The sequence below is a fragment of the Euleptes europaea genome, chromosome 21, assembly GCF_029931775.1.
Source record: "Euleptes europaea isolate rEulEur1 chromosome 21, rEulEur1.hap1, whole genome shotgun sequence".
NCBI classification, from domain to species: Eukaryota; Metazoa; Chordata; class Lepidosauria; order Squamata; family Sphaerodactylidae; genus Euleptes; species Euleptes europaea.
In genome coordinates, this window is record NC_079332.1 from 7,592,652 (window position 1) to 7,616,474 (window position 23,823).

General features: G+C 52.5%; 1 protein-coding gene across 1 annotated transcript in view; it reads left to right on the top strand.

The window, feature by feature from the left end:
- Positions 1 to 23,823, top strand: part of WDR90 (WD repeat domain 90) — a 36,551-nt gene that overhangs the window by 9,343 nt on the left and 3,385 nt on the right. Inside the window, 25 exon segments of the mRNA XM_056866484.1 lie at positions 317 to 435; positions 626 to 787; positions 1,857 to 1,987; positions 2,336 to 2,452; positions 2,896 to 3,131; positions 4,269 to 4,408; positions 4,816 to 4,946; positions 5,697 to 5,827; positions 6,634 to 6,795; positions 7,101 to 7,229; positions 7,901 to 8,119; positions 8,121 to 8,217; positions 9,168 to 9,299; positions 9,669 to 9,857; positions 10,425 to 10,522; positions 10,800 to 10,902; positions 11,185 to 11,306; positions 12,128 to 12,287; positions 18,671 to 18,861; positions 19,102 to 19,270; positions 19,525 to 19,636; positions 20,727 to 20,898; positions 21,357 to 21,479; positions 21,580 to 21,760; positions 23,057 to 23,187. Coding sequence (XP_056722462.1) covers positions 317 to 435; positions 626 to 787; positions 1,857 to 1,987; positions 2,336 to 2,452; positions 2,896 to 3,131; positions 4,269 to 4,408; positions 4,816 to 4,946; positions 5,697 to 5,827; positions 6,634 to 6,795; positions 7,101 to 7,229; positions 7,901 to 8,119; positions 8,121 to 8,217; positions 9,168 to 9,299; positions 9,669 to 9,857; positions 10,425 to 10,522; positions 10,800 to 10,902; positions 11,185 to 11,306; positions 12,128 to 12,287; positions 18,671 to 18,861; positions 19,102 to 19,270; positions 19,525 to 19,636; positions 20,727 to 20,898; positions 21,357 to 21,479; positions 21,580 to 21,760; positions 23,057 to 23,187 — 3,657 coding nt within the window.

Genomic DNA, 23,823 nt, shown 5'->3' on the forward strand with positions numbered 1-23,823 from the left:
TGGCCATCTGTCAGCAATGCTGATTCTATGACCTTAGGCATATCATGAAGGGGAGGGCATCTTGGCCATTTTCTGGACATGGAGTAGGGGTCACTGGGGGTATGGGGGGGAGGTAGTTGGGAATTTCCCGCATCGTGCAGAGGGTTGGACTAGATTATCCTGGTGGTCCCTTCCAACCCTATGATTCTATGAAGTTAAAGATGTCATTGTTCTGATACAAGTTGTATCTGACAAAGGGAGCGTTGGCTCTCAAAAGCTTACCCCCCCTGGAAATCTTGTTATGCCCAAGAAAGCTTATACCCTGGAAATCCTGCAGGTGGTGGTCGTGTGGAACACAGCCCAGGTGAGCCGCGGTGGGGAGGTGGAGATTCTGGCCAAGGCGCACACGGATGTGGACATCCAGACCTTGAAGATCGCCTTCTTTGATGATACCAGGTAAAGCACGCATGGGCTGAGCAGCTCTCTTCCAACGACGAGAAAATAAAGTGCCCAAGGGCACAACTTCCTCCAGGAAACGTGGGTCATGTTTGTAATCATCCCAGGCTTGAATGAGTGGGTCGTGGGGAGGGGCCGTGGCTCCTTTCAGGCCTCACTTCCCTGTTCCTCTACCCTTCTCTCCTTTCAGAATGGTGTCTTGCGGCAGAGACAACGTGAGGCTTTGGCGGGTGCGGAGCAGGGCCCTGCGCTCCTGCCCGGTCAACTTAGGTGAATACCGTTCTCTGGAGTTCACCGACCTGGACTTTGAGGCGGGCCATTCCACCGACCGCGAGCCGGAGGATCGGACATTGTAAGGAACTGGCTTTCCTTCCCCACCCCCCTGGGCCTGAGTCATTGATTCGTTGCTTAGAGAAACGTTGGTGGTGATTCTGTAAACTCTTCTGAAGTTACTTGGTTTGTGGAGCTACGCAGATCTGTGTCGGCCGCCCAGGGCCTCTGGGGAGGAAGAGCAGGAAAAAAAATGTAAAACCAAAACTGAAAGGGGAAGAACAAAAAACTTCAACCCAAAAAAACCAGGTAACCAAGAAGGTTGACAAAAGGCCTAATAAAGGAATAAAAACTAATGGGCTACGTATGTTAAATTAACAAAGCTTTAACGCATAACCAGTAGCCCAGCTTTGGCTGGGATAGAGTGGGTTTTAAGTTCAAAAATAAAATAAAGTACGTATTTTGCTTCCCGAATGTGGATATACACACCACTGAGCCACAATTCACTCTGACCTTGCTTACAGAGAGATTTGTACCATGAACAGCCACAATCTGAAAAATGATTTTTTTATGGTCCCAATCCATTCGTGTAATGAAGTGGGACTTACCTACTTCATGAATTGGCCCCTACTTCTTATGAGTGTTTTAAAGCTCAAGTCAGAGATTTTCTATTTTGAATAGTTTGACTTGATGGTGTTCATTTTAACGATTTGTACCACTGAGGAAGGCCTTGTGGCCGAAACGTGCTTGGTTTTAAAGGACTATTATTTTTTACTGTTTGCTATGCACTAAAGCTTTGTTAACATTATGTAACTCATTAGTATTAATTCCGTTACCTTCTTGGTTACCAGGTTAAAAAGTAACCATGCACCTCTTTAGAGAACTTTGTTGTCAGAAGGTGTATCAACCAGGCTGAGATCTGGAGATGAAAAGTCTCCAAAACAAATGCTCCCCTTAGCTCATTGGCCCATCAATTAACCGCCGACGTCTTCGGCTTCAATTGCGGCCCTGGGAATCCCATAATGACTTGCGGCAATTGCTGACCGGGTACAAATCAGTTCTGAAGCCAGAGAGGGGTGAAACGTTTGCAAACCTGACAGTTTTGTTTTGCAGTCTTCCTTGCTGATGGGCGGCCCTGTCCCCCTTCTCAGGTTCGTCTGCAGCAGGAGTGGCCACGTCTTGGAAATCGATTACAAGAACGTTGCCGTCAGGAACGCCCGGCGCCTGCTGCCTTCCGAAGCGCAGCACTCCCACCGACGGGAGAAGCAGACCTTTAACTCAGGTGCGGATGGTGGGGGGGCGGCGGAGGCCAAGGCAGGATTATTGTCTTGAACTAAACCACTTCGGCACCTGAATTCTAACAGTGAAGTCAGCAAACTTCTGAATACCAGTGCCAGGAGGCAGCATCGGGGAAGGCCTCGGCCCCTGGGCCCTGTTTATCTGGCCCTCCAGGGCAGCTGGTTGGCTCAGTGGAACCCTGGTCTGATCCAGCAGAACAGTGAGACGGGTTTCCTGGGGGAGGCCGTTCTGCAGGCGAGGTGCCACTCCCAAAAAGGCCCCGCCTGGCTGAGCGCGATCTTTGGTGCCAGTTCTTCCTCTGCAGTGCATCTGGGGGTCCTTGTTCTTTCAGGTGCTGGGATAGCGCTAAACAGTATCTGTCTCTCGTCGAGTTTCTGTGCCACGGCCTCTGACGACGGCTACCTGCGCTTGTGGCCGCTGGACTTCTCCGAGGTCTTCTTGGAAGCAGGTGTGCCGATCTTAAGTTTCAGTCTGTTAGGGCTATGCGTGTGTGTTTAAGTCATACCTCCCGGGTCAAGGCCTGTATAATAAAAGGTGACTTGTTTTCTAATCTTTTGTATCCCCCCGATCATTATTTATTTGCTGCATTTCAACTGAGCAGGCTGACAGTATATATTCATCATCATGTCTTCTGTGCAGTTCCACATGGGAACGGCGCATGCACAGACCAGCCGGCCTGCTCACACCGCGTTCCCATGTGGGACTGCACAGAAGAACACTAGATGAACAACAGTTACCATGAAGTACAACCATATTTTTCTGGTTCATTTGAGACCGTATATTATCTGACCGAAGTCTGAAAAATAACCTGCCATGTGCCAGGAGATGACTACTTCGATCTCAAAACGTCACATCAAACGCGATCACAGCCGCTTGTGTCTTTGTCCTCAGAGCACGACAACCCGGTGACTTCCGTCAGCATCAGTCCGGATAGCCTGAAGGTTTTGTGCACGACGGCCTCCGGGACGGTGGGCTGCCTGGATGTCCAGTCTCGGGACTACAGCACCATCATGCGCTCCCACACGGACTCAATTTTGGCATGTTCGGTGGAGTGGCTGCAGCAGGAGCTGGTGACCGTGTCTCGGGATAACACCATCCGCATTTGGAACCTGGAGTCTATGCAGCAGGTGACGTTGTTCTTAACGTCCAGAGGATCCCCCCTGAGGGTTGGAATGAAGCTTTTGGAAAGGATTGGTGTTCTTCTGAAGTCCACAGAATAGCCAGTCTGTGAAGGGTGGTGGTAAGGCTCTGCCTAATGAAAATTAGTTGGTCTTCGAGGTGCCACAAGACTCCTGGCTTGTTCCTGTTGCAGCCAGATTCCCTGGGCTTCAGCAACTATTAAAGAGGGCCTTTCCCCCCTAACAGCGAGGAGCGGCCTTTGCTTAATGCAGTTGTGAGTGAGCTCACTCTTAAAATAACAGGAAGATACCCGTATTGAGACGTTGGCTAGTGTGCCAATCTCAGTTTAACTGATGAGATAATTGATTCACTGCTTAGAAGCAATGATCCGCTAAAAATATTGAATTGGTTGGAAGCATTAATATCGACATCTTGCTGCTGGCTCAGGCTTTTCTTCCCAGCTGACATTTTAATTCCCTGAAATCAATTTCCACAGAGCGCTATGAAATGTGGTTTAAGCCCTCCCAAGCGTGCTGATGTACCAAGCTAACATTAGGCCTTTCCGAGTGACTTCCTTGCCACTTGCTTTGGCCAATCTATGGCATAGTTAAATGGTGGAACTCCCTGCCCCAGGATGTGGTGATGGCTGCTGACTTGGAAGGCTTTAAGAGGGGAGCGGACATGTTAATGGAGGAGAGGGCTGTTCATGGCTACTAGTCAAAAGGGATACTAGTCATGATGCAGGCCTATTCTCTCCAGGATCAGAGGAGCAGGCCTGTTATCTTAGGTGCTGGGGAACACAGGCAGGATGGTGCTGTGCAGCCGGCTTTTTTTGTGTGCTTCCTAGAGGCACCTGGTTGGCCACTGTGCAAACAGACTGCTGGTCTTGATGGGGCTCAGTCTGATCCAGCAGGGCTTTTCTTATGTTCTGATGTATGCTTTCTCATTTGATCGGGATGCACGTCTGTCCCCCGCAGCTGTTTGAATTCAACCTGTTTGAAGTCCGTCCGAGTGACTTCCTTACCACTTGCTTTGGCCAATCTATGGCATAGTTAAATTGTGGAACTCCCTGTCCCAGGATATTATTTCTTATGTTCTGATGTATGCTTTCGCGTTTGATCGGGTTGCACGTCTGTCCCCTGCAGCTGTTTGAATTCACTGCCTCAGATGAGACGCCGTGCGCCGTGGCTTTCCATCCCTCGCAGCCGATCTTCGCTTGCGGTTTCGACACGGGCGTGGTACGCACCATCAGCCTGGCTGCCTCGAAGCTGCTTGAGGAACACAAGTACGTCAGCCTCTTGGTGGTTTTTGTGGCTCAGCCACATTGCATGCCCGATGGTGCGAGCTCTGTCGCGCCGACTTGAAATGGAATCTTTCTCGTCCAGAGCGGTGGATGAAAGGAACGCGGCTGTATTAGCGGTTGACGAAACGAGTATATCGCTTCGACTTCCTGTTGTCAGAGGCCGGGCGTTAAACCCTCTGGCATCTCCTGCTGGTTTCAAACAAGGATATCTGATCCACGTCTCAGATGAGGACGTCTGATCCAGATGAGGTTGATGGGCTCATCTGCTGTTTCTAGGATCTAGGCCACAAGTGACTGAGCAGCGATCAGCCATTTAGACTTCAACCTGGATTTTCGTTTCCCGATTTTATCTTTGTGTGCCCTTTTTCTTTTCCCCCCACACCTTGCAGGCAGCACCGAGGTTCTATCACCGGCCTGGTCTTTTCCCCAGACGGCAATTTCATGTACAGCGCCTGCAGTCACGGGACCCTGGCTCTGTATAACTGCGCCGTCCAGAAAAGTCACGTCGTCAGAGTTCTGGGTAAGGGGTTCTACCTCCGAGGTGATCCTCTCGCGTCCTCTGGGCGGAACGTTGTTGGACTAGCCAGGAGAGCGGAAGGGAACTTGGGCCTAGACGTGTGCGGGCACTTGGCCCAGGGCCAGAGGGTAATGAAATGCCAGAACCCGGGTCTTCTATTCAATGCTCTCTGCAATGGTTGGTGATTTTATCTTTTCCCTCCCCTTGCCCCAGTAGGGTTTGGTTCCCCACTTCTCCACGTGAGTGGTGGACTCTTAATCTGGTGAACTGGGTTGGTTTCCCCACTCCTCCACATGAGAGTTCTCTCAGCCTCACCTACCTCTGTTGGGAGAGGAAGAGAAGGAGGTTGTAAGCTGGTTTGATTCTCCTTAAAAGGTAGAGAAAGTTGGCATATAAAAACCAACTCTTCTTCTTCTAAGTTAGATGGGAGATGGATCCTTGGGTTTTTCTGGGACCCCCACAGCACTGGTTTGAGCAGAGGCCGATGCCTTCTTAGTTAGGCATCCTTGTAAAATACCCTGGCTCCAGTTGTCTTGGTGCCAGAGAGGTTTTATGTGGGTCTGTATACCCGTGAAAGGCATTGATGCAACGGCAACCTGGGAGCATCTCCGGCCCGCCGATGTTTCTTTTTCTCGTGCAAGAGGACCTTGACGTGGACTCCTGCCGTGCATGGTGACTTCAGACCTGGCTTGTTTATGATTCTTACCTCCTCCTTCTCCGTTTCTCCCTCCGACGGTTGGCCCCGGCATTCAGCCAACGTGGTGTCGCAAGATGCAGACCATGGTCCGGACGCATTGTCTGTCAGCACCAACGGGCGCCTCCTGGCCTTTGTGGGACCTTCAAAACACATTGTGACACTCATGGACGGTCATTCCCTGGACGAGGTACCTCCTTTTGTGCTCACCTCTTGTCCCAGTGCCGGTGTGAGAGAGCTGGTGTGGTGTAGCATTTAGAGTGCCAGAGGAGGATCTGGGAGACCCTGGTTCGAATCCCTTCTCTGCCATGCATCATCTGGCAGCTTTACACCAGCCTTGGAAGAGGAGGGGGATGTTTTATCTTGTATATGGCAGGCTGAGAGAGGGAGGGAGGGATACAGGCTTGTCTAGGGTCACCTGGCGACTTTGTGACAGAGGCACTGGGGACTTCCTGGATCACAGCTTTCGAGAGAGCCACCGTGGTGTTAATGATTAAGAGCAGTGTTCTGAAGCGGTGGAGTCTGATCTGGAGAACCGGTTTTGATTCCCCACTCCTCCACATGAGCGGCGGAGGCTAATCTGGTGAACTGGGCTTGTTTCCCCACTCCTACACATGAAGCCAGCTGGGGGACCTTGGGCTAGTCACACTCTCTCAGCCCCACCTACCTCACAGGGTGTCCGTTGTGGGGAGGGGAAGGGAAGGTGTAAGCTGGTTTGATTCTGTCTTAAGTGGTAGAGAAAGTTGGCATATAAAAACCAACTCTCTCTCTCCTTCCTTCCTTCCTTCCTTCCTTCCTTCCTTCCTTCCTTCCTTCCTTCCTTCCTTCCTTCCTTCCTTCCTTCCTTCCTTCCTTCCTTCCTGCACAATAGCCGCTCACCCGCCTCTCACCTGTACTGAAACCCCCTAATAATCATCCTTTTCTAGAGCCTTCCTTGTTCCTTAAAGGTGGCACTGAACAGCGTTCTCCCTCCCCCCACCCCTTTCTGTTTGACAGCTACTCAGGATCGACGTGAGCATTCTGGATTTGGAGAGCACCGCTCTGGACTCGGCCGTGCGGCTCCGGTTTGCCCCTCCCTCTCTCGGCCACCTTCTGGTGACCACCTCCTCCCAGAAGATCCTCGTGCTTGATGTGAAGTCCGGGCGCCTGATCAGAGCGGTAAGGGATGTGCGGCCGTGTTCCTTGGAGTTCAGCGGTGAGCCTTTTGCGTTGTTTCGGAGTGGGGGTTTCCTCCCCTTGCTGTTTTCGGGTTCTGTGGTGATAAACCCCAGTGGCCACAAGATTCTGAAATTCACTTAAATGCTTACGAACTATCACTCTCATTTGGACCTTTCTGTGGTCATTTTGAAGCTGCCATTACGGCTTTCTGCTTAGGTGCGTTTATGGCCCTGGCTAGGCACACGTTTTTTTTTCTGGAGAGGAAGGGGGTCTGCGATTGGATCGTGGGTTCTTTTCCTTGGCAGGTCTCCCCAGTGCACAAGCAGTCGTGTTCTTCGTTGGCCTTGAGCTCGGACGGCCGCTACCTCCTGACCGCTGGCGACAGGGTTATAAAAGTGTGGGATTATGGGATGAGGTTCGACGTCAACTCCCAGGTACCGTGCCCAAGCGGAAGAAGCCGCGCCATTTCCTTGATGACCGTCCCCTCCCCTGTGCCGACGTTAAGGCCAATAGACAATTTCTACAGAATTAAGAAGACAGCCCTTGCAGCTGAAGGCTGGACAGTCACCACTTTGGGTGTCACTGTGCATGTGTGAACACATGAACACATGAAGCTGCCTTATACCGAATCAGACCCTCGGTCCATCCAAGTCAGTATTGTCTACTCAGACCTGGCAGCGGCTCTCCAGGGTCTCAGGCCGAGGCCCTTCACATCACCTCCTTGCCTAGTCCCTTTAACTGGAGATGCCGGGGGTTGAACCTGGGACCTCCTGCATGCCAAGCAGATGCTCTACCACTGAGCCACGGCCCCTCCTATATTTAAAACAAACCAGGAGGAACTAGCAGGTCTAAATCTGCCAATGGGTTCAGACTGGCGGCAGGGGAGTTGTCTGGATGGGTCATGCTCTCTCCGCCCTTCCTTCTTGAGTCAGAGAAATCTTAACTAAGACCCAGAGAGTTATAGTAAACTACAGATAGTCCCAACTATTTGGGTTCTCCCTTTTAAGGGTCTCTTTTTGTCACGAGCAACTTCCTTCCAAGAGGACAGCATCTGCCACCAAAAGAGAGAGAGGAAGAGACCAGCCTCTGTTTTTCTCCCTCTCAGGTGTTTATTGGCCACTCTGAGCCAGTGCGGCAGGTGGCATTCACCCCTGACCAAAGGCAGGTCATCAGTGTCGGGGACGCCATCTTCCTCTGGGACTTCCTAGGGGTGTCGACCAAGGAGCCCTCCAAGGAGGAGTTAGTACCCGGCATTCTTTCAGCAAAAGCCTTCCCGTTGCTTTGGGAGTGGGGTCTCCCTTCCCCTGGCGGGTCCGTGTGTACGTTCTGCACGCTCACCTCCCTGCCATCTTAACTCCAGGCTCCGTCGCGGTTCCCGGACCCATTCCTCTCTCGTCGAGACCTTCCAGTCTCCAGGAGCCGGTAAACTTGCGTCGGTCGTTTCGACGTCTCGCTTAGTGGGATTTGACGCTCCTTCCGCAAATTCCAGCCGAGGTATAAAACCGTTACGAATTCCAGGGCAAAGTGTGCCAGGGTGCCCGCCCCCTTGTGTGCCAGACAGAGACCAGTATGAATAACTGACGGCAAGCTGGATTTGCGTGGTTGATGGCAGGGGGTCCCCATTAGGGCAGGGGCTGTCTTCTTCCATCTAGAACTTCAGTTTGTGTTTTCTGCGCTGCTCTCGGTTGCCTCGGACTTCATCCTGCTTTTCTGAATGGCCACCAGTGACTCTGGAGCAGGCGGTGTTCTTGCTGCCACAGGGCGTGCCAGCCGCCTGCACGGCCTGGCCAGGCAGTATGGGAGAAGGTTAAAACGGAAGCGCGGATGTGTGATAAAATGGCCGGCAGCATCTGTCCGATTAGGGGAGGCGGCATGACGCAGCCCCATCTTGTCAGAGCTCGGAAGCTAAGTAGGGGTCGATACTTGGAAAGGAGACCTCAGAGGAAGTGTCTGCAGAGGAAGGCCTCGGCAAACCGCCTCTGCTTCTTACTTACCTTAAAAGCCCCTTGTGGGGGTCACCCATAAGTCAGTTCCAACTGTACACAGCTGTTTGGAAAAAGACAATGAAGTGGGACATGATGGGGTCAGGAAGCAATTTCCCTCCAGGCCAGATTGGCCAGGGATCCTGGAGGGTTTTTTTTTTTTTTTTTTTTTTGCCATCTCCTGGTCACTGGGGTTGCGGGGGAGGGAGTGAGTTGTGAATTTCCTGCATTGTGCAAGGGGGTTGGACTAGATGACCCTGGTGGTCCCTTCCAACTCTTATGATTCTCTGATTTTTCAGAACCACCCAGATGAAGCCAGAGTGGTTGAAATGAGGGAAGTGCCAAGGGTGTGATTTGGTCTCCCTCTCCTTGTCTCGCCTCTGCTCACAGAAGCTAGTCTTGAAGAGGTTCGGGATTTGACCCCCGGGGCCACCGATACTCCCCGCAAGCAGGTTCCCCTTCCGACGGTGATCTCCCCACCATGCCTGGATCTCAGCTCCATCCAACAGATGGTGTATCAGAGTGAGTAAGAGCCGTCCCTTAAACCCTTGCCAGCGCTCTCGTCGATTCCCAGTCCAGGGAGAGGCTGTGACAGCCCTCTTCCCGGTCACCTGCAGCACCGCGGAACAGACGCTCTTGACATTCTCCCGTCTCCCTAGCTGCTGATACCGAGCCCAAATCTCAAAAGGTGCAGCGATGAGCCGAACGGGAGAACAGTGGATCCTTTTTTAAAATTAGATGGAATCAGTTGCATTTTATGCATGTCATGAGTTGCTTTGGGGACTCCAATCAGCTCCAGTAAATTAATACTGTTGAAATTGATGCTGTTCTGTAAAACCAACCAATATTTCCGGCCAATTTCCCTTCTCCCATTCACTTCCTCCCCTTCAGAGACTTTTTCAGAATCCGAAGAGGAGGAGGAGGAGGCATCTCTGAATGGTGATACTGGCGAGGCTGCGAACAGGGCCAAGGCCCCCTCTCCTCTCGCTGCGGAGGAAGCTGTGAAGAGCGAAGAGCCTGCAGCCGTGAAGCCCGCCGCCGTTCAATCTGGTTCAGGGCCCCGGAGCCACGCAGGAGAGGGTAGGTCCTTCGGACCGTTTCTGCTCCTTGCGGCGGCAGTGGGTGTGGCGTCTCAGGGAAGGTTCAGTTTGTGTGTGATGGTGCCGAGCAAACACGGTGAAACAGATGATCTCCAGCTGAGCCACAGCTCCTCCCCAAAACTTTATTGAGAGTCACAGGAACGCCCTTGAAACGGCCTCCTACTGAACCAGACCCTTGGTCCATCACAGTCAGTGTTGTCTACTCAAACTGGCAGCCCTCCTCCAGGGTCTCAGGCAGAGGTCTCTCCCATCACCCACTGCCTAGTCCTTTTTACTGGAGATGCCGGGAATTGAACCTGGGAACCTCTGCGTGCTCTGCCACTGAGCCTTCCAATCGATCTGAGAGATCTTTACTCTTTTCAAGCAATGAAGCCTTTTGGCATATGGGAGATCTTGCTTCGGCCTCTGGCAGAGTGGGCTAGGTCTCCTCCCGAAACGTTCCATCTGTGGCGGGGGCATCCTTTAGTTGGCTATGACAAAGTTCGTGTACTGTCTATGTATGTGTGATGTCCACATAATGCCAGATCTTTCTGTCCTTTTGTGCCAGAATGTCGGAAAGAGGCGAAGGGGCCCGAAAACAACATCCGCCCAGACTGCTACAGGCATTTTGCTCCTCGTTTCAAAACATCGGTGCCCTCCTCCAAGGTAAGAACCAACTTGGCTCTCTGCGGAGGATCGAGGGAGGGCAGAAGCGGAGGCGGGGTGGCTGTCCTGCTGTCATCTGCCGATAGATATGGGAGCTCCAGGTTCTGCCAGATGGGAGCTTTGCACCGGGGCACCCCCAAGGAGGAAGACAAGGGAGTTATAAACTTCACCCACAAAGTCAGAGGTCTCCAGAGCTCCGTTTTTGATGCTTGTTCGTGACCGTGTCAGAAATTACTGTGGGATTCCTGCCGAAGCTGGGTTGCTTTGTCTTTTTCAGGCCTTCGCCCGTCCTCTGGCCGATGCCGAAAGGCTGAAACTGAAAGCTGTAATCGGCTACAACGGGAACGGACGGGGAAATATGGTCTGGAACCCAGATACAGGTATCGTCCCACATTTGTGAAATAAAGCGTGTACATTTTTTTTTTTTTTTTTTTTTTGCAAATCGTCTGTTCCTCAGTCACACCAGCTGGCAGCTTGATCGTCAATACGTGACGTGAAAGTCAGTGTAGCTGGGAACTCTGTATTCTGGAGATGAGTGGGTCAGGCTGGGCCTCTGTAAAACTCTCCTCCAGTGCCACATTTCGAAGGAAAGAAAGCAGTGTGTGGATGGGCATTTCTAGACCCTGAATGTTACCGCCTCTGTCTCTCTCTCTCTCTCCGAGGTCTCTTTGCCTACAGCTGTGGTTGTGTGATCATTGTAGAAGACCTGCACTCAGGGTCCCAGCAGCACTGGCTGGGACATCCGGAAGAGATTTCGACACTTGCCGTCAGCCACGACGCCCAGGTACTGATGCCTCCTCTTCCTGTCCTCCGTCGGCGGAGGACAGAATCCCAGCCAGAGTATCTCCTGGTTGCCTTGTGTCGCGTTTTTGTATCTTGTAGTGGGATATGTCAGACTAGGATCTGGGAGGCTTCAGTTCAGACCCCCCCACAAGGGGTGCTGGAGAACGTGACTCGCTGGCACCTTAAAGACTATTTCTAGATGAACTCTCATGAGTCACACTCCCTTCGGGTAAAAGAGAACTCCTAAGAAGCGAGCGTGACTCACGAAAGGTCATCCAGAAATACACATTGTTCGTCTCCAAGGTGCTGCCGGACCTCTGTTTTATTTTGCCGCAACGGACTAACGTAACTACCCCTTTGCAGTCGTCTCAGTTGGCATTTGGACAGTTGGACGTTTTCAGCCTCGCCTACCGCACAGGGTTGCTGTGGGGATAAAATGGGGAAAGGAGAACCCCGGGCGCCACCCTGGATTCCGTAGAAGATAGGCGGGATAACGGTGCCCAGGACAGAATTTATTTTCTGTGTTCAGAGGGTGGAGGGAGGGACGGGTTTGGAAAGAGCCTGTAACCTGTTTCAACTGGGCAGTGTCCTGTCACCCAGCTGCAGAGCATACACGTAGGGTTCCTGTGTTCTTCATCACTGCCATTCCTCCCAGACCTGCAAAGCATAATTCTTAGGGTTGCAGGATCCATGCGGAGGAAAAGCCATGAAGATAGACAGGCTGGAGTGAGGCAGAAAGACCAGGGGATGAGGTTGCCCTGGTTTCTCGCCTCCTGGTTTCTCGCCGAGCCCCGAGCGGTGACTGCTAACTCTTCCTCCCAGGTCGTCGCTTCCGCCTCCGGCCGCGGCCGTGGGGACTCTCGCTGCCAAATCCGCATCTGGGACGTGCGAGCCGGGGCCTGCCAAAAAGTGCTGTTCCACCACGAGACCCAAGTGCAGGCCATGGCGTACTCCCGGGACGACCGGCTCCTCATCACGCTGGGTGGGTTCAACCGGTAGAGGATTTCTAAGCAGATGCTGAATTGGTCTGGTGTTTCCACTCCCGTTCCGTGCCCGGGGTGGGGTGGGGAGGTTTCCTTTTTGGCAGCCCTTCGGGGCTCAGGGGGCTCAGAGGCTGCTTCTCCCTCTGTGACCCCTCTGTGAAAAAAATCGACTCTGTCACAAGTTATGTTTAAAGCAAAGAAAAAAGAAAGAAAAAGGGAGGGGGGAGAAAAAGGGAAGAGAAAATAAATAATAATATCTGCTGCTATCAAGTGTAAATCTATCTTGTTATCTGACAGTCCTTTGTTCAAATGTATTTGTTCTCTCTTTACCCGTTCGTTAAGCTTATTTCTAATTCCAGTACGCACCACGTCTCAGTCGATGTATCAAGACATGAGACTTGAGCATCTTGATTTTTATTCTTTCAAACGATTCCGTGCCTTGTGTTGAAACTGCTTTGAGCCGGGCTAGGGGTGGGTGGGTGGGTGATGTGGGGAGGGGGCAGAAGTCTTCAAAACACTTCTCGAACCTTTTTGAATGCTTTCCCAGAAGCTCCTGCCCCTGCCAAAACTGTCGTCAGTCTTTAAAGTGCTGCTGGGCTCTTGCCCTTTCCGAACGGCTTGTTCATTGTCAGTCTTCAGTGCAGCCCCACATATGGGACTGCGCAGGCGCAGGCCAGCCTGTCGGTGGAAGATTTTTCTAGCCTCCTAGTAACAGAGGGGGTGCCCCTCCCCTCTTGGGTGAGCGTGGCGGTTCCTTCCCGCCCAAACCACCACGTGACCCGATGGGAGGGGCGCCCCCTCCTCCCTCAGTTCCTTTTTCGCCGCCGTGTGGTGTAGAAGTGTTCAATAAACCTCCTGCTTTTCGTGAGTTTTCATCAGATACTTACCCAGTCTGAGGCAGTCCATCTGGCCTAGACTGAATCGCTTCTTAGTGCCGCCATGGCAGCTAAGCCGCCGTTTAAAAAGTGTTCCTCTTGTGGCTTAAAAATGCCCTGCTCTGATGAGCACGAGCTGTGCCTTCTTTGTCTGGGGGAGGGGCATTCTGTGCAGACTTGCGCCGTCTGCAAGAAGTTTACCAGCGCAGCCAGGAAGGACAGGGCGTTTCGGCTTAAGGCTGCCCTATGGGAAAAGTCTTTGGAGGCAACGGCAAAGCAAACCGCTTCTGTGCGCTCCACCCCGACCCGACCATCAGCTGATTTATCGGGGGCAGCGTCTGTCCATTCTGCGAAGAGCACAGCCTCGGCCCCAGCAAAAAGCGCTGCGCCCGCTACAGGGGCAGTCGTTCAGGCCCCAACTGTCGAACCGGAGGGCTCCTCGGTTCAAAGCACACTCCCCTGCTCAGCTAGCTCGACGCCTGCAGTTGCCTCGGTCCCGACCGGCGCTCCGCCCCCTGGCTCGGTTCCAGCTTTTGCAGTCCCTCCGCCCTCGGGCTCGAGCTCACGCCTGACGGCTGCAGACCAGAGGCCCCCTACCGCGGGCTCGTCGTCTGTGGGAAAGAGAAAGAGCTCTTCTGCTCCGCTAGAGCCTTCCTCCCCTAAGAGGCTGAAACATAAGGATAAATCTGATAAGAAAAAGAAAAGCTCTGCTGCTAAGGTGACACGGGCTATTACCCCCCCTCCTCCTAAAACCCCGTCAGTGGGGTCACCTGCTCATTCTATTTTTGGTCAGGATTTAATTTATCCCTCCCCTGAGGGTTTTGAATCCCGTTCAGTTTCTCCTGCGCCTAACCTGCATTGGCAGTGTTACCAGCAGCCACAACAAATGCTTATCTCTCCTGCTGACATCCCCAGTTGGATCGAGTTCTGCAGGACCAGAAACCTGGATATTTGTGGTCAGCCTGTCCAACGGGCACTGCCAGCCCACCTGGACCCTCCAATCCTTACACCTGAGTTCCAGCAGTATGTTGCTCCTTTAGATCCATACGATCCTATGGAGGGAACCTCGGCTATGAATACAGCATCGGATGCCACTCTTGATTTATCCCCAGATGATATGTCTGGTGACCAGGATAATGTCCCTCTTACTGAAGATTCTAGAATTAGGGCAGACCAAATGTTAAGGATTGCTGCAGCCCTGGACCTTGATGTAACTGCTGTGGATAACAAGCCAAAGGATAAAATCCTAAGTAGACTCCATGCTGGATCTGTGGATATGGTACTTTTTCCTGTATTAGAGGGCCTTCAAGATATCCAAGCCCCCATCTTTTCTAAACCTGCCTCTGCCCCTCCTACTACTAGAAGGGTGGATAACTCCTACAGAGTGAAGCCTGATTCATGCTCATTTTTATCTAACCATCCTCCTCCATCTTCCATTGTTACCGAGGAGATGCAGGCGAAGCATAAAATCGGCCACCAAGCCTCGCCCTCTGATAAAGAAAGTAAACGGCTTGATACTCTGGGGAGGAAAGTGTACTCCTCAGCAGCACTTAATTTTCGGATAGCCAATTTCCAGACCATCCTGGGTGGCTACCAGTTGTTCATGTGGGAAAAGATATCTTTGCATCTGGATGATATTCCAGAAGAGCCCAGGAAAGCCATTCAGCAAGTACAGGCCGAAGCCATGCGGGTCTCGCTACAGGAAATTGCAGCGGGAAAGCATGCTGCTGACACTTCGACACGTACGTTAGCGTCAGCCATCACGATTCGAAGACATTCATGGCTCAGGAACACTGCTCTCCCGATTGACACCAGGGCTAGAGTTGAGGATTTGCCCTTCGAGGGTGAGACTCTTTTTTCTTCATCTACCAACGATTTCCTGAAAGAAAAGAAGACAGACCGGCAGACGGCCAGATCATATGGAGTCCTCCCTGCTTCAACTACTACCAGGGATCGCTTCCAACCTCAGAGGAGGCAGAATTACTACCCATCGTACTACAGGCCTCCACAGCAGCAACAGCAGCAGCAGCAACTGTATCCTCGGCAGCAGTACCAACCCCGAGGGACTGGGAGGAGACCCAACTCTTTCGGAGGCAATAAAAGCCGAGCTGCCTCTGCACCTCCCCCTCAGAAGGATATGCACCACCAAGGACGCAAGTTCTGACTCTCACATGTCCAGGAAGAAGACCTATTTTTCCTGGACAGATTACATAAGTACCTACCACAGTGGCAGGCTATTTGCCAAGATGAGTGGGTCCTCCAAATTGTTATGTTGGGTTACATGTTGGAGTTTAGAAGTTTGCCCCCACTGCGACCTCCTTCCGAGGCCAGTGATAACCCAATGGCAGAAGTTGCCTCTCAGTTAGATGAGTTGCTCGCCAAAGGAGCGGTTCAATGTGTTTCCCCCTCTTCCCAAGAGTGGGGTTTTTACTCTAGGTTTTTTCTTATAGATAAAAAGGATGGAGGCCGCAGGCCTATTTTGGATCTCAGAGATTTGAATAAATTCCTCTTTGTTTCACGTTTCCGAATGGTGTCGCTTCCAAATGTTATGGAATTGTTAGCCCGAGAGGCGTGGTTTGTGGTGATGGACTTAAGAGACGCTTATTTCCATATTTCCATCCATCCTAGCCACAGAAAGTACCTGAGATTCAGAAAAGGGCCCAATATTTACGAATACACTGCCCTCCCTTTCGGGTTGGCCACTGCTCCCCGAGTCTTCACTAAGACTATAGCAGTGGTGATGGCTCATCTTAGGACGCTGGGTTTTACAATTTTTCCCTATCTAGACGATTGGCTGATCGTAGCTGCGTCTCCCGACGTCCTAGAACGTCAGGTCGCATTGGTCTTATCCACCTGTTTCAGGTTGGGTCTTGCCATAAATTGGAAAAAGTCCCGCCTCATCCCTACCCAGAGAGTCTCTTTCATTGGGGGGCTCTTGGACTCCCGCCGAGCCCTGGGCATCCTCCCAGTAGAGAGAGCTACCTCTATCAAGAAACTGGTTCGTTCCTTCCAAAGGGTGCGTTGGCGGACCGTCAGGTCTATCCAGAGGTTACTAGGGCTAATGGCCTCTACTACCGCTGTGGTCCTGAATGCTAGACTCCATATGAGACCACTGCAGTTGTGGTTTCTCAGTGTGTTCCGACCCATGCTGCATACCCCTTTCCACCATTTTTCGGTTCCCCGGGTTATACTTAAGTCTCTGGATTGGTGGTTAGTTGATGATCACCTGTTCAGTGGTATTCCCTTTGGATACTGGTCTCATGAAATGACCCTAACCACTGATGCTTCCCTACAGGGGTGGGGGGCCCATTGCGAAGGTCATGCTGTTCAGGGGTTGTGGACGGGGCCACAATCCTCCCTCCATATTAACATGTTAGAATTGGTCACTGTGCGTCTGGCCCTTACCTCTTTTTCAGATGTGATCTACGGTCGCAGAGTGCTCCTCCAGTCGGACAATATGAGTACCGTCTTTTACATCAACAAGCAAGGGGGCACTGGTTCCAGATCCCTTTGCGAAGAAGCCATCAGAGTGTGGGATGTGGCCATTTCTATGGGAGTCACCATCAGGGCGATCCATATCGCAGGGGTAGCAAATACGTGGGCGGACAGTCTCAGCAGGGACTATGTGACCAATCACGAATGGTCTATCCAGGACAAATACCTTGTGCCAATATTCGCAAGGTGGGGATTCCCAGAGGTGGACCTGTTCGCGACCCGGGAATCTACAAAGGCAACTCTTTTCTGTTCTCTAGCAGGGAACGACGATATCTCCCTAGGAGATGCATTCCAGATCAGCTGGTCCCACCGGTTCTTTTATACCTTCCCCCCCTTCCCGCTATTACCCAGGGTGTTGAACAAGTTTGTGACAGACAACACCCGTTGTGTTCTTATTGCCCCCAGTTGGCCCAGACAAATCTGGTACCCGGAACTAGTCAGACTGGCCGGTCCCAATGTCATTTCCCTCCCGCAGGTCCCGGATCTTCTGGTGTGGGAGGGTATACAGCATCCAGACATACCCAGACTTCACCTAACAGCATGGCTGATCGGGGCACAAATCATACCTTAAGTAGTGGAGTTCAGGAGATCCTGTTACAAGCAAGGAAACCCTCCACTAGGGATTCTTACGCTAAGAAGTGGGCGCAGTTTCAGAACTGGGTGTTAGAAAGAGGCGCTCTACCCTTTCACTGCCCTTTGACATTAATTCTTGAATTTTTGCTTATGATAGCACATAAAGGTTTAGCGGTATCTTCGGTGAAGGTGTTTCTGGCCGCGATATCCGCTTACCATGACCCTATCGAAGGTTCTACTGTTTTTTCTCACCCCTTATCAAAAAGGTTTATGAAGGGTTTGTTACATGTTTTCCCCCCGGTTCCGGTTTTAGTTCCCCAGTGGTCCCTCCAGTTGGTTCTTGTTAGAATGACAAGACCCCCCCTTTGAACCTATGAGTAGGTGTCCTATTTCCCTCTTATCTAGGAAAGTGGCCTTCCTAGTGGCAGTTACATCAACCAGACGTGTAAGTGAATTGGCTGCTTTGAGGTCAGACCCACCCTTCCTGAAGGTTTTCCAGGAGAGGGTCGTCCTTCACCCCAGTTTGGAGTTTTTGCCTAAGGTGGTTTCCAAGTTTCATTTGGCACAACCGGTTACCTTACCTGTGTTTTTTCCTAATCCCTCATCAGTTGCGGAAAAAACCTTGCATACGTTAGATGTTAAGAGGGCTCTTCTTTATTATTTGGAGAGAACTAAGCATTTCAGAATAGATAAGTCATTGTTTATCTGTTATGCGGGTCCTAAAAAGGGAAAGGCTGCTTCTTCCCAGACATTATCTAGGTGGGTCGTGGCTGCTATCCGTTCGGCGTATGAAGCTTCGGGTGCTGAATGTCCACTGGTCGTTAGAGCACACTCCACAAGGGCCACAGGTGCATCAGCTGCTTTCCACAGGAGAGTCCCCCTCCTAGACATCTGCAAAGCAGCAACATGGTCGGATGCTGATACCTTTGTCCGCCACTATGCACTGGACCTGCAAGCGAGAAGAGAGGCTGATGTTGGAAAGGCAGTGCTGCAGTCACTATTCCAATAGTGCGCCTCCCACCTCCAGTATCGTGAGTAGCTCGCTAAAATCCCATATGTGGGGCTGCACTGAAGACTGACAATGAAAACAGAGTTACCTGTAACTGGTGTTCATTGAAGTCTTCGTGCAGACACACATCCCTCCCTCCATCCCCGCTGTGGCTCACTATTGTTTTTTCTTTCACTTTAGGAGTACACGGCGGCGCACAAGAACTGAGGGAGGAGGGGGCGCCCCTCCCATCGGGTCACGTGGTGGTTTGGGCGGGAAGGAACCGCCACGCTCACCCAAGAGGGGAGGGGCACCCCCTCTGTTACTAGGAGGCTAGAAAAATCTTCCACCGACAGGCTGGCCTGCGCCTGCGCAGTCCCATATGTGTGTCTGCACGAAGACTTCAATGAACACCAGTTACAGGTAACTCTGTTTTCTTCGCCCTCCCCAGGGGACTACGCGGACAGGGTCGTGGCCCTCTGGGATGCCCACACCTACGAGCTGATGTCGTCCACCCGCTTCTCTGAGCCTGCCCACGAAGTGGCCTTCAGCCCCCTCCTGGCGGGGCACCTGGCCTGTGTGGGGAGGGGGGCGGTGACTTTCTGGCTTATGGAACAGCAGGGAACGAACGTCAGTCTGAAGGTACCCCTTCTCTGTGCTAGGCCTTTTGAACTTTGCGACAGGGGTCCCCCGCCCCTTTTTGAGCCTGCGGGCACCTTTGGAATCCTGACACTGCATGGTGGGCGCCCGCACAAAAATGGCTGCCACAGGAGGCGGAGCCAGCCACAAAAATGGCTGCTGCACCCGTCCGGCCTCACAGTGGAGATCCTGGTGCTGTGGCGGCAGAAGTGTCGGCTGACGCGTCTTTCCTTCCGGCATCAGGTCCGCAGGGTCCCCGTCCCAGACGCTGTTGGGCCGGTGGAGCTGACCTCGCTCTGTTACGGCGCCGGCTGCCTTCTGTACAGCGGGACCAGCACGGGACAGATCTGCGCCTGGGACACAGAGACCGACCGCTGCTTCATGACATGGGAGGCCGACGAGGGGGAGATCGGTGAGCGCCTGTGCCCCCTCCCCCCAATAAGAAGCGCCTCAGTCCAAAACCCAGCTCTGTTTTGGTTCATAGGCACTATAACGTTGAGCAGCCGAGCCGCAGAGAGACGCCGTTGGCGTCTGGCGGGGCGTCGCGGGGCTTCAGATGCAGTTCTGCGCAAAACCTCGACCTCCCCCCAAAAAGCTCCGCCTTGCTCCAGTATGTATAGTGAGGAGGTCTCACCATTAAAGGGAGGCCATCCTTTCCTCTTCTAGGCATCCTGCAATGTCACGGTAACCAGCTGGTCAGCGGCAGCAACACCCGGCGGATCCGACTGTGGTCAGTGGCGGCGGTTCAGGAGTTGAGAATCAGAGGCTCCGATGCCAGGCGAGTACATTCTGCGATGCCGCAGAGAACGGGTTTCGGCAGAGATCCCAGAGCTGGTGTACATGGTGTGGGGTAGCCACATACGGCATCTGAGTTTGTTTCTTAATAAAGTGCTTCCAGTCCACAGAGACCGTGTAGCATTACCGGTGCCCATGGAGCATATATAAAGTTAGTCATTTTAATCTGAATAAGGTGTTTTCTTTTGGCCCTGGTCTCTTTTGCCTGATGCTGGTCACATAGCTATGTTTGACAGTCTTTTGGCTGAAGGCAGATGAAACTGACCGACGACGGAAGTCGTTTCCAAGTGTCAAATTCACTTTCTGTTTCCAGGTCAGCCTTTTTTCCCCCCTCTCCGAGATGGTCCCCCACATTTACAGAGGCACAGCACCCGAGCCAGTGCACAGTCTTTGTGGTTCTCCCAGCCATTCTAGCTGGGTCTGTGGGAGGGTGGGGGAGCCCTGCACATGCTACTGACATATGTCACACACATGAACACATGAAGCTGCCTTATACTGAATCAGACCCTGGATCCATCAAAGTCAGTATTGTCTGCTCAGGCCAGCAGCGGCTCTCCAGGGTCTCAGGCAGGGGTCTTTCACTTCACCTACCCTGCTTAGTAACTTTAGCTGGAGATGCCAGGGATAAGAACATAAGAAAGGTCACGTTGGATCAGACCCAGGCCCAGCACGTCCAGCAGTCTGTTCACATAGTGGCCAACCAGGGGCCTCTAGGAAGGCCACAAACAAGACGACTGCAGCAGCACCATCCTGCCTGTGTTCCACAGCACCTAATATCATAGGCCTGCTCCTCTGATCCTTGAGAGAATAGGGATGCATCGTGACTAGTAGCCATTTTAACTAGTAGCCATGAATACCCCTCTCCTCCATGAACATGACCGCTCCCCTCTTCCAATCAGTCTCGTCATTCCTACGGTCCGCAGTCCTTGTTCCGTATCCGCAGACTGCAGGAAATGCTGAAGGAGAGTCTCAGAGCTCTTACAGGAGACCCCCTCCCCCCGTGGCTTTGCTTGTAGCTGCTCCACAGCCGAGTCAAAGAAGATTAATTCATGCTTTTCCTTTCTGGGCTGTAGATCCAATTCGGTCCTCTTGGAGCAGGAGATGACCCTGGATGGGACTGCCGTGAGCGCCACCTTCGACGACTCCATGGACATGGGGATCGTGGGCACCACCGCAGGGACGTTGTGGTACGTCAACTGGACGGAGAACACCAGCATCCGACTGATCAGCGGGCACAAGAACAAGGTGCTGGACTTGAACAAGTTTCTCAGGAGTAAAAGTTAAGGACACACAGGGCAGTTTCTAGGGCTTTAGGGGCAGAGGACTTGTTTTAACCTGCTGCCTGGCCCAACTGAGCATGTGACCGGAAGTTACATGGCAAAAAGAAAGAGGAGCCAGATTCTCTGTGCTAAAACAAGGGTGTTTCCTCTCTCTCGCCAATGTCCCTGGCCCCTTTCTTCTATCAGCATGGCAAAGGGGCAGGAGGTGTGGGCTATAGACACGTGAAGCCACCCTCTGCTGAATCAGATCCTTGGCCCATCTAATTCAGTATTGTCTACTCAGACCGGCAGCAGCTCTCCAGGGTCTCAGGCTGACACCGGGGGCTTTCTGCTTGCAAAGCAGACGTTCTGCCTCTCTGAGCTGCAGCCCCTGGGGGTGAAAGTCCTCTGCCCCCCGTCAGCCCCCGCTCTCTGCCTCCGCAGGTCAACCAGGTGGCCTTCAGCCCTGACGAGTCCCACTGCGCGACCTGTGGGGAGGACGGCAGCGTGAGAGTCTGGGCTCTGGCCAGCATGGAGCTGGTGGTGCAGTTTCAAGTGCTCAACCAGGTGAGCCCCCCCCTCGAGCTGTGCTTTCTTCCCCCCACCCTTACAAATTTTGTTCTTCGGCCTTCCTGACATGTTCCTTCTCCCCCACCCCCCGTCCCAGAGCTGCCTGTGCCTGGCCTGGAGTCCCGTGCCTGTTGCCCTCAGCAGGGCAGAAGGCCAGCATATCGTGGCGGGCTACAGTGACGGCACCCTCCGGGTGTTCAGTGTTTCCCGGACGGAGATGGAGCTGAAGATGCACCCCCACTCGGTCGCGGTGACGGCTCTCGGCTACTCTGCGGACGGTAAGAGCTCAGAGCCTAAATTTACCTAAATTTTATTAGTTAACCAAGATACTTGGGTTTCTTGCTTGGGACAATGTTGAGGTAACGTTCAGGCTCTCAGGGGAGGGGCCGTGACTCAGTGGCAGAGCCTCTGCTTGGCATGCAGAAGGTCCCAGGTTCAGTCCCTGGCATCTCCAGTTAAAGGGACTAGGCAAGTAGGTGATGGGAAAGACCTCTGCCTGAGACCCTGGAGAGCTGCTGCCGGTCTGAGTAGGCAAGATTGACTTTGATGGACCAAGGGTCTGATTCAGTAGAAGGCAGCTTCACGTGTTCATGCAAACCCTTCTCTGGCCATTCCTTTCGGATCCTGCCATGGGAATCAGACCTTCGCTGTCCTGGTTTTGCTGGTTAGGCGTGAGGTCGCTCTGGACTCCCGACTTTCCCCGCTTCTCTCCCTCTCTTTCCAAACTAAAATCGTATTCCTGGGCAAGGTGAAAGCCAGCTCGAACCAAATCAGAGGGCCCTGATGGCACAGTTACCTTGGAAGCCGTGGTGGCATAATAGCCTCTGAATAGCCTGTATCGTGTCTGGAAGCCATTTTGAATGAGGAAAGGGAGTCCTCTTATGTGGAGGTTCCTTCCTGAGGTGTTCCAGTTAATGGGTACCTGCCCAGCTTTCACCGAGTATTGTGGATTTTCAATATATTTGTGTTAAAAATATAGATTTTTTTGGCAAAAACTTCAACATAATTTTAAATAAATTTTCAGATTTGTCCTAAAGAGAACACTAAATGGCCTTTAAAGTACATTTAAATGAAAGGATGGGAAAGGCAGTGCAGACTATGCTGTCAGCAAAAATAGCCAGCTGCTTGAAAACCTGGGACAAGCGGACTTGTGGTTTTACTGATAGGTACAAAGTGACCTGAGTTCGATCCTGGCGGAAGTCGGTCTCAGGTAGCCGGCTCAAGGTTGACTCAGCCTTCCATCCTTCCGACGTCGGTCAAATGAGGACCCAGCTTGCTGGGGGTAAAGGGAAGATGACGGGGGAAGGCACTGGCAAACCACCACGTAAAACAAAAGTCTGCCTAGGAAACTTCGGGATGTGACTTCACCCCATGGCTCAGGAATACCTTTACCTTTTTTACAAAGTGACCACTTCACAAGGGCAACATATCCCGTGCTTTCCTTCTGACATAGTTCCTTTTGTGCCCTTGTTGGCATTCCTGACGATTACTCGGCGGGGCGGAGAGGCTTTGGGGAGGGGGGGTTGCCTGTCTTGTCTGCAACAGAGCTCTTAACTTGTCTGCTCCGTCTTCAGGAGAAATAATCTTGTCCGGCGACAAGGAAGGGCTGGTGGCCATCAGCAGCCCGCGGACAGGGATGACGATCCGAGTCCTGGCTGACCATCGGTCGTCCCCCATCAACGTTATCGATGGCACGAGGAAGCAGGTGAAGCGGTCGCCTACGTGGCTTTGGAACGAATGCGGCCGGTTGGCCCCTTGTCCGTACACTGCTGGGTGAAGGCCCGCAGTGTGATCTTGTGGCCCACGGCAAAAGGGAATGAAGTTTAAGCGACTGCCGTGTTTGGAAGCACAGGAGGAGTTTTTTGTCTGGAGTACTTAGAATCATAGAATTGGAAGGGGCCAGACAGGCCATCTAATCCAACCCCCTGCTCAATGCAGGATCAGCCTAGAAGAAGAAGAAGAGTTGGTTTTTCTATGCTGACTTCCTCTACCACTTAAGGCAGAATCAAACCAGCTTACAATCGCCTCCCCCTCCCCACAACAGACACCCTGTGAGGTGGGTGAGGCTGAGAGAGAATGACTTGCCCAAGGGTCACCCAGCTGGCATCGTGTGTAGGAGTGGGGGAACAAATCTAGTTCACCAGATTAGCCTCCACCGTTCATGTGGAGGAGTGGGGGATCCAACCCGGTTCTCCAGATCAGACTCCACTGCTCCAAACCACCACTCTTAACCACTACACCACACTGGCTCACACTGCCTAGAGCATCCTTGACAAGTGTTTGTCCAGCCTCAGCTTAAAGACTGCCAGTGAGGGGGAGCTCGCCACCTCCCTAGGTAGCT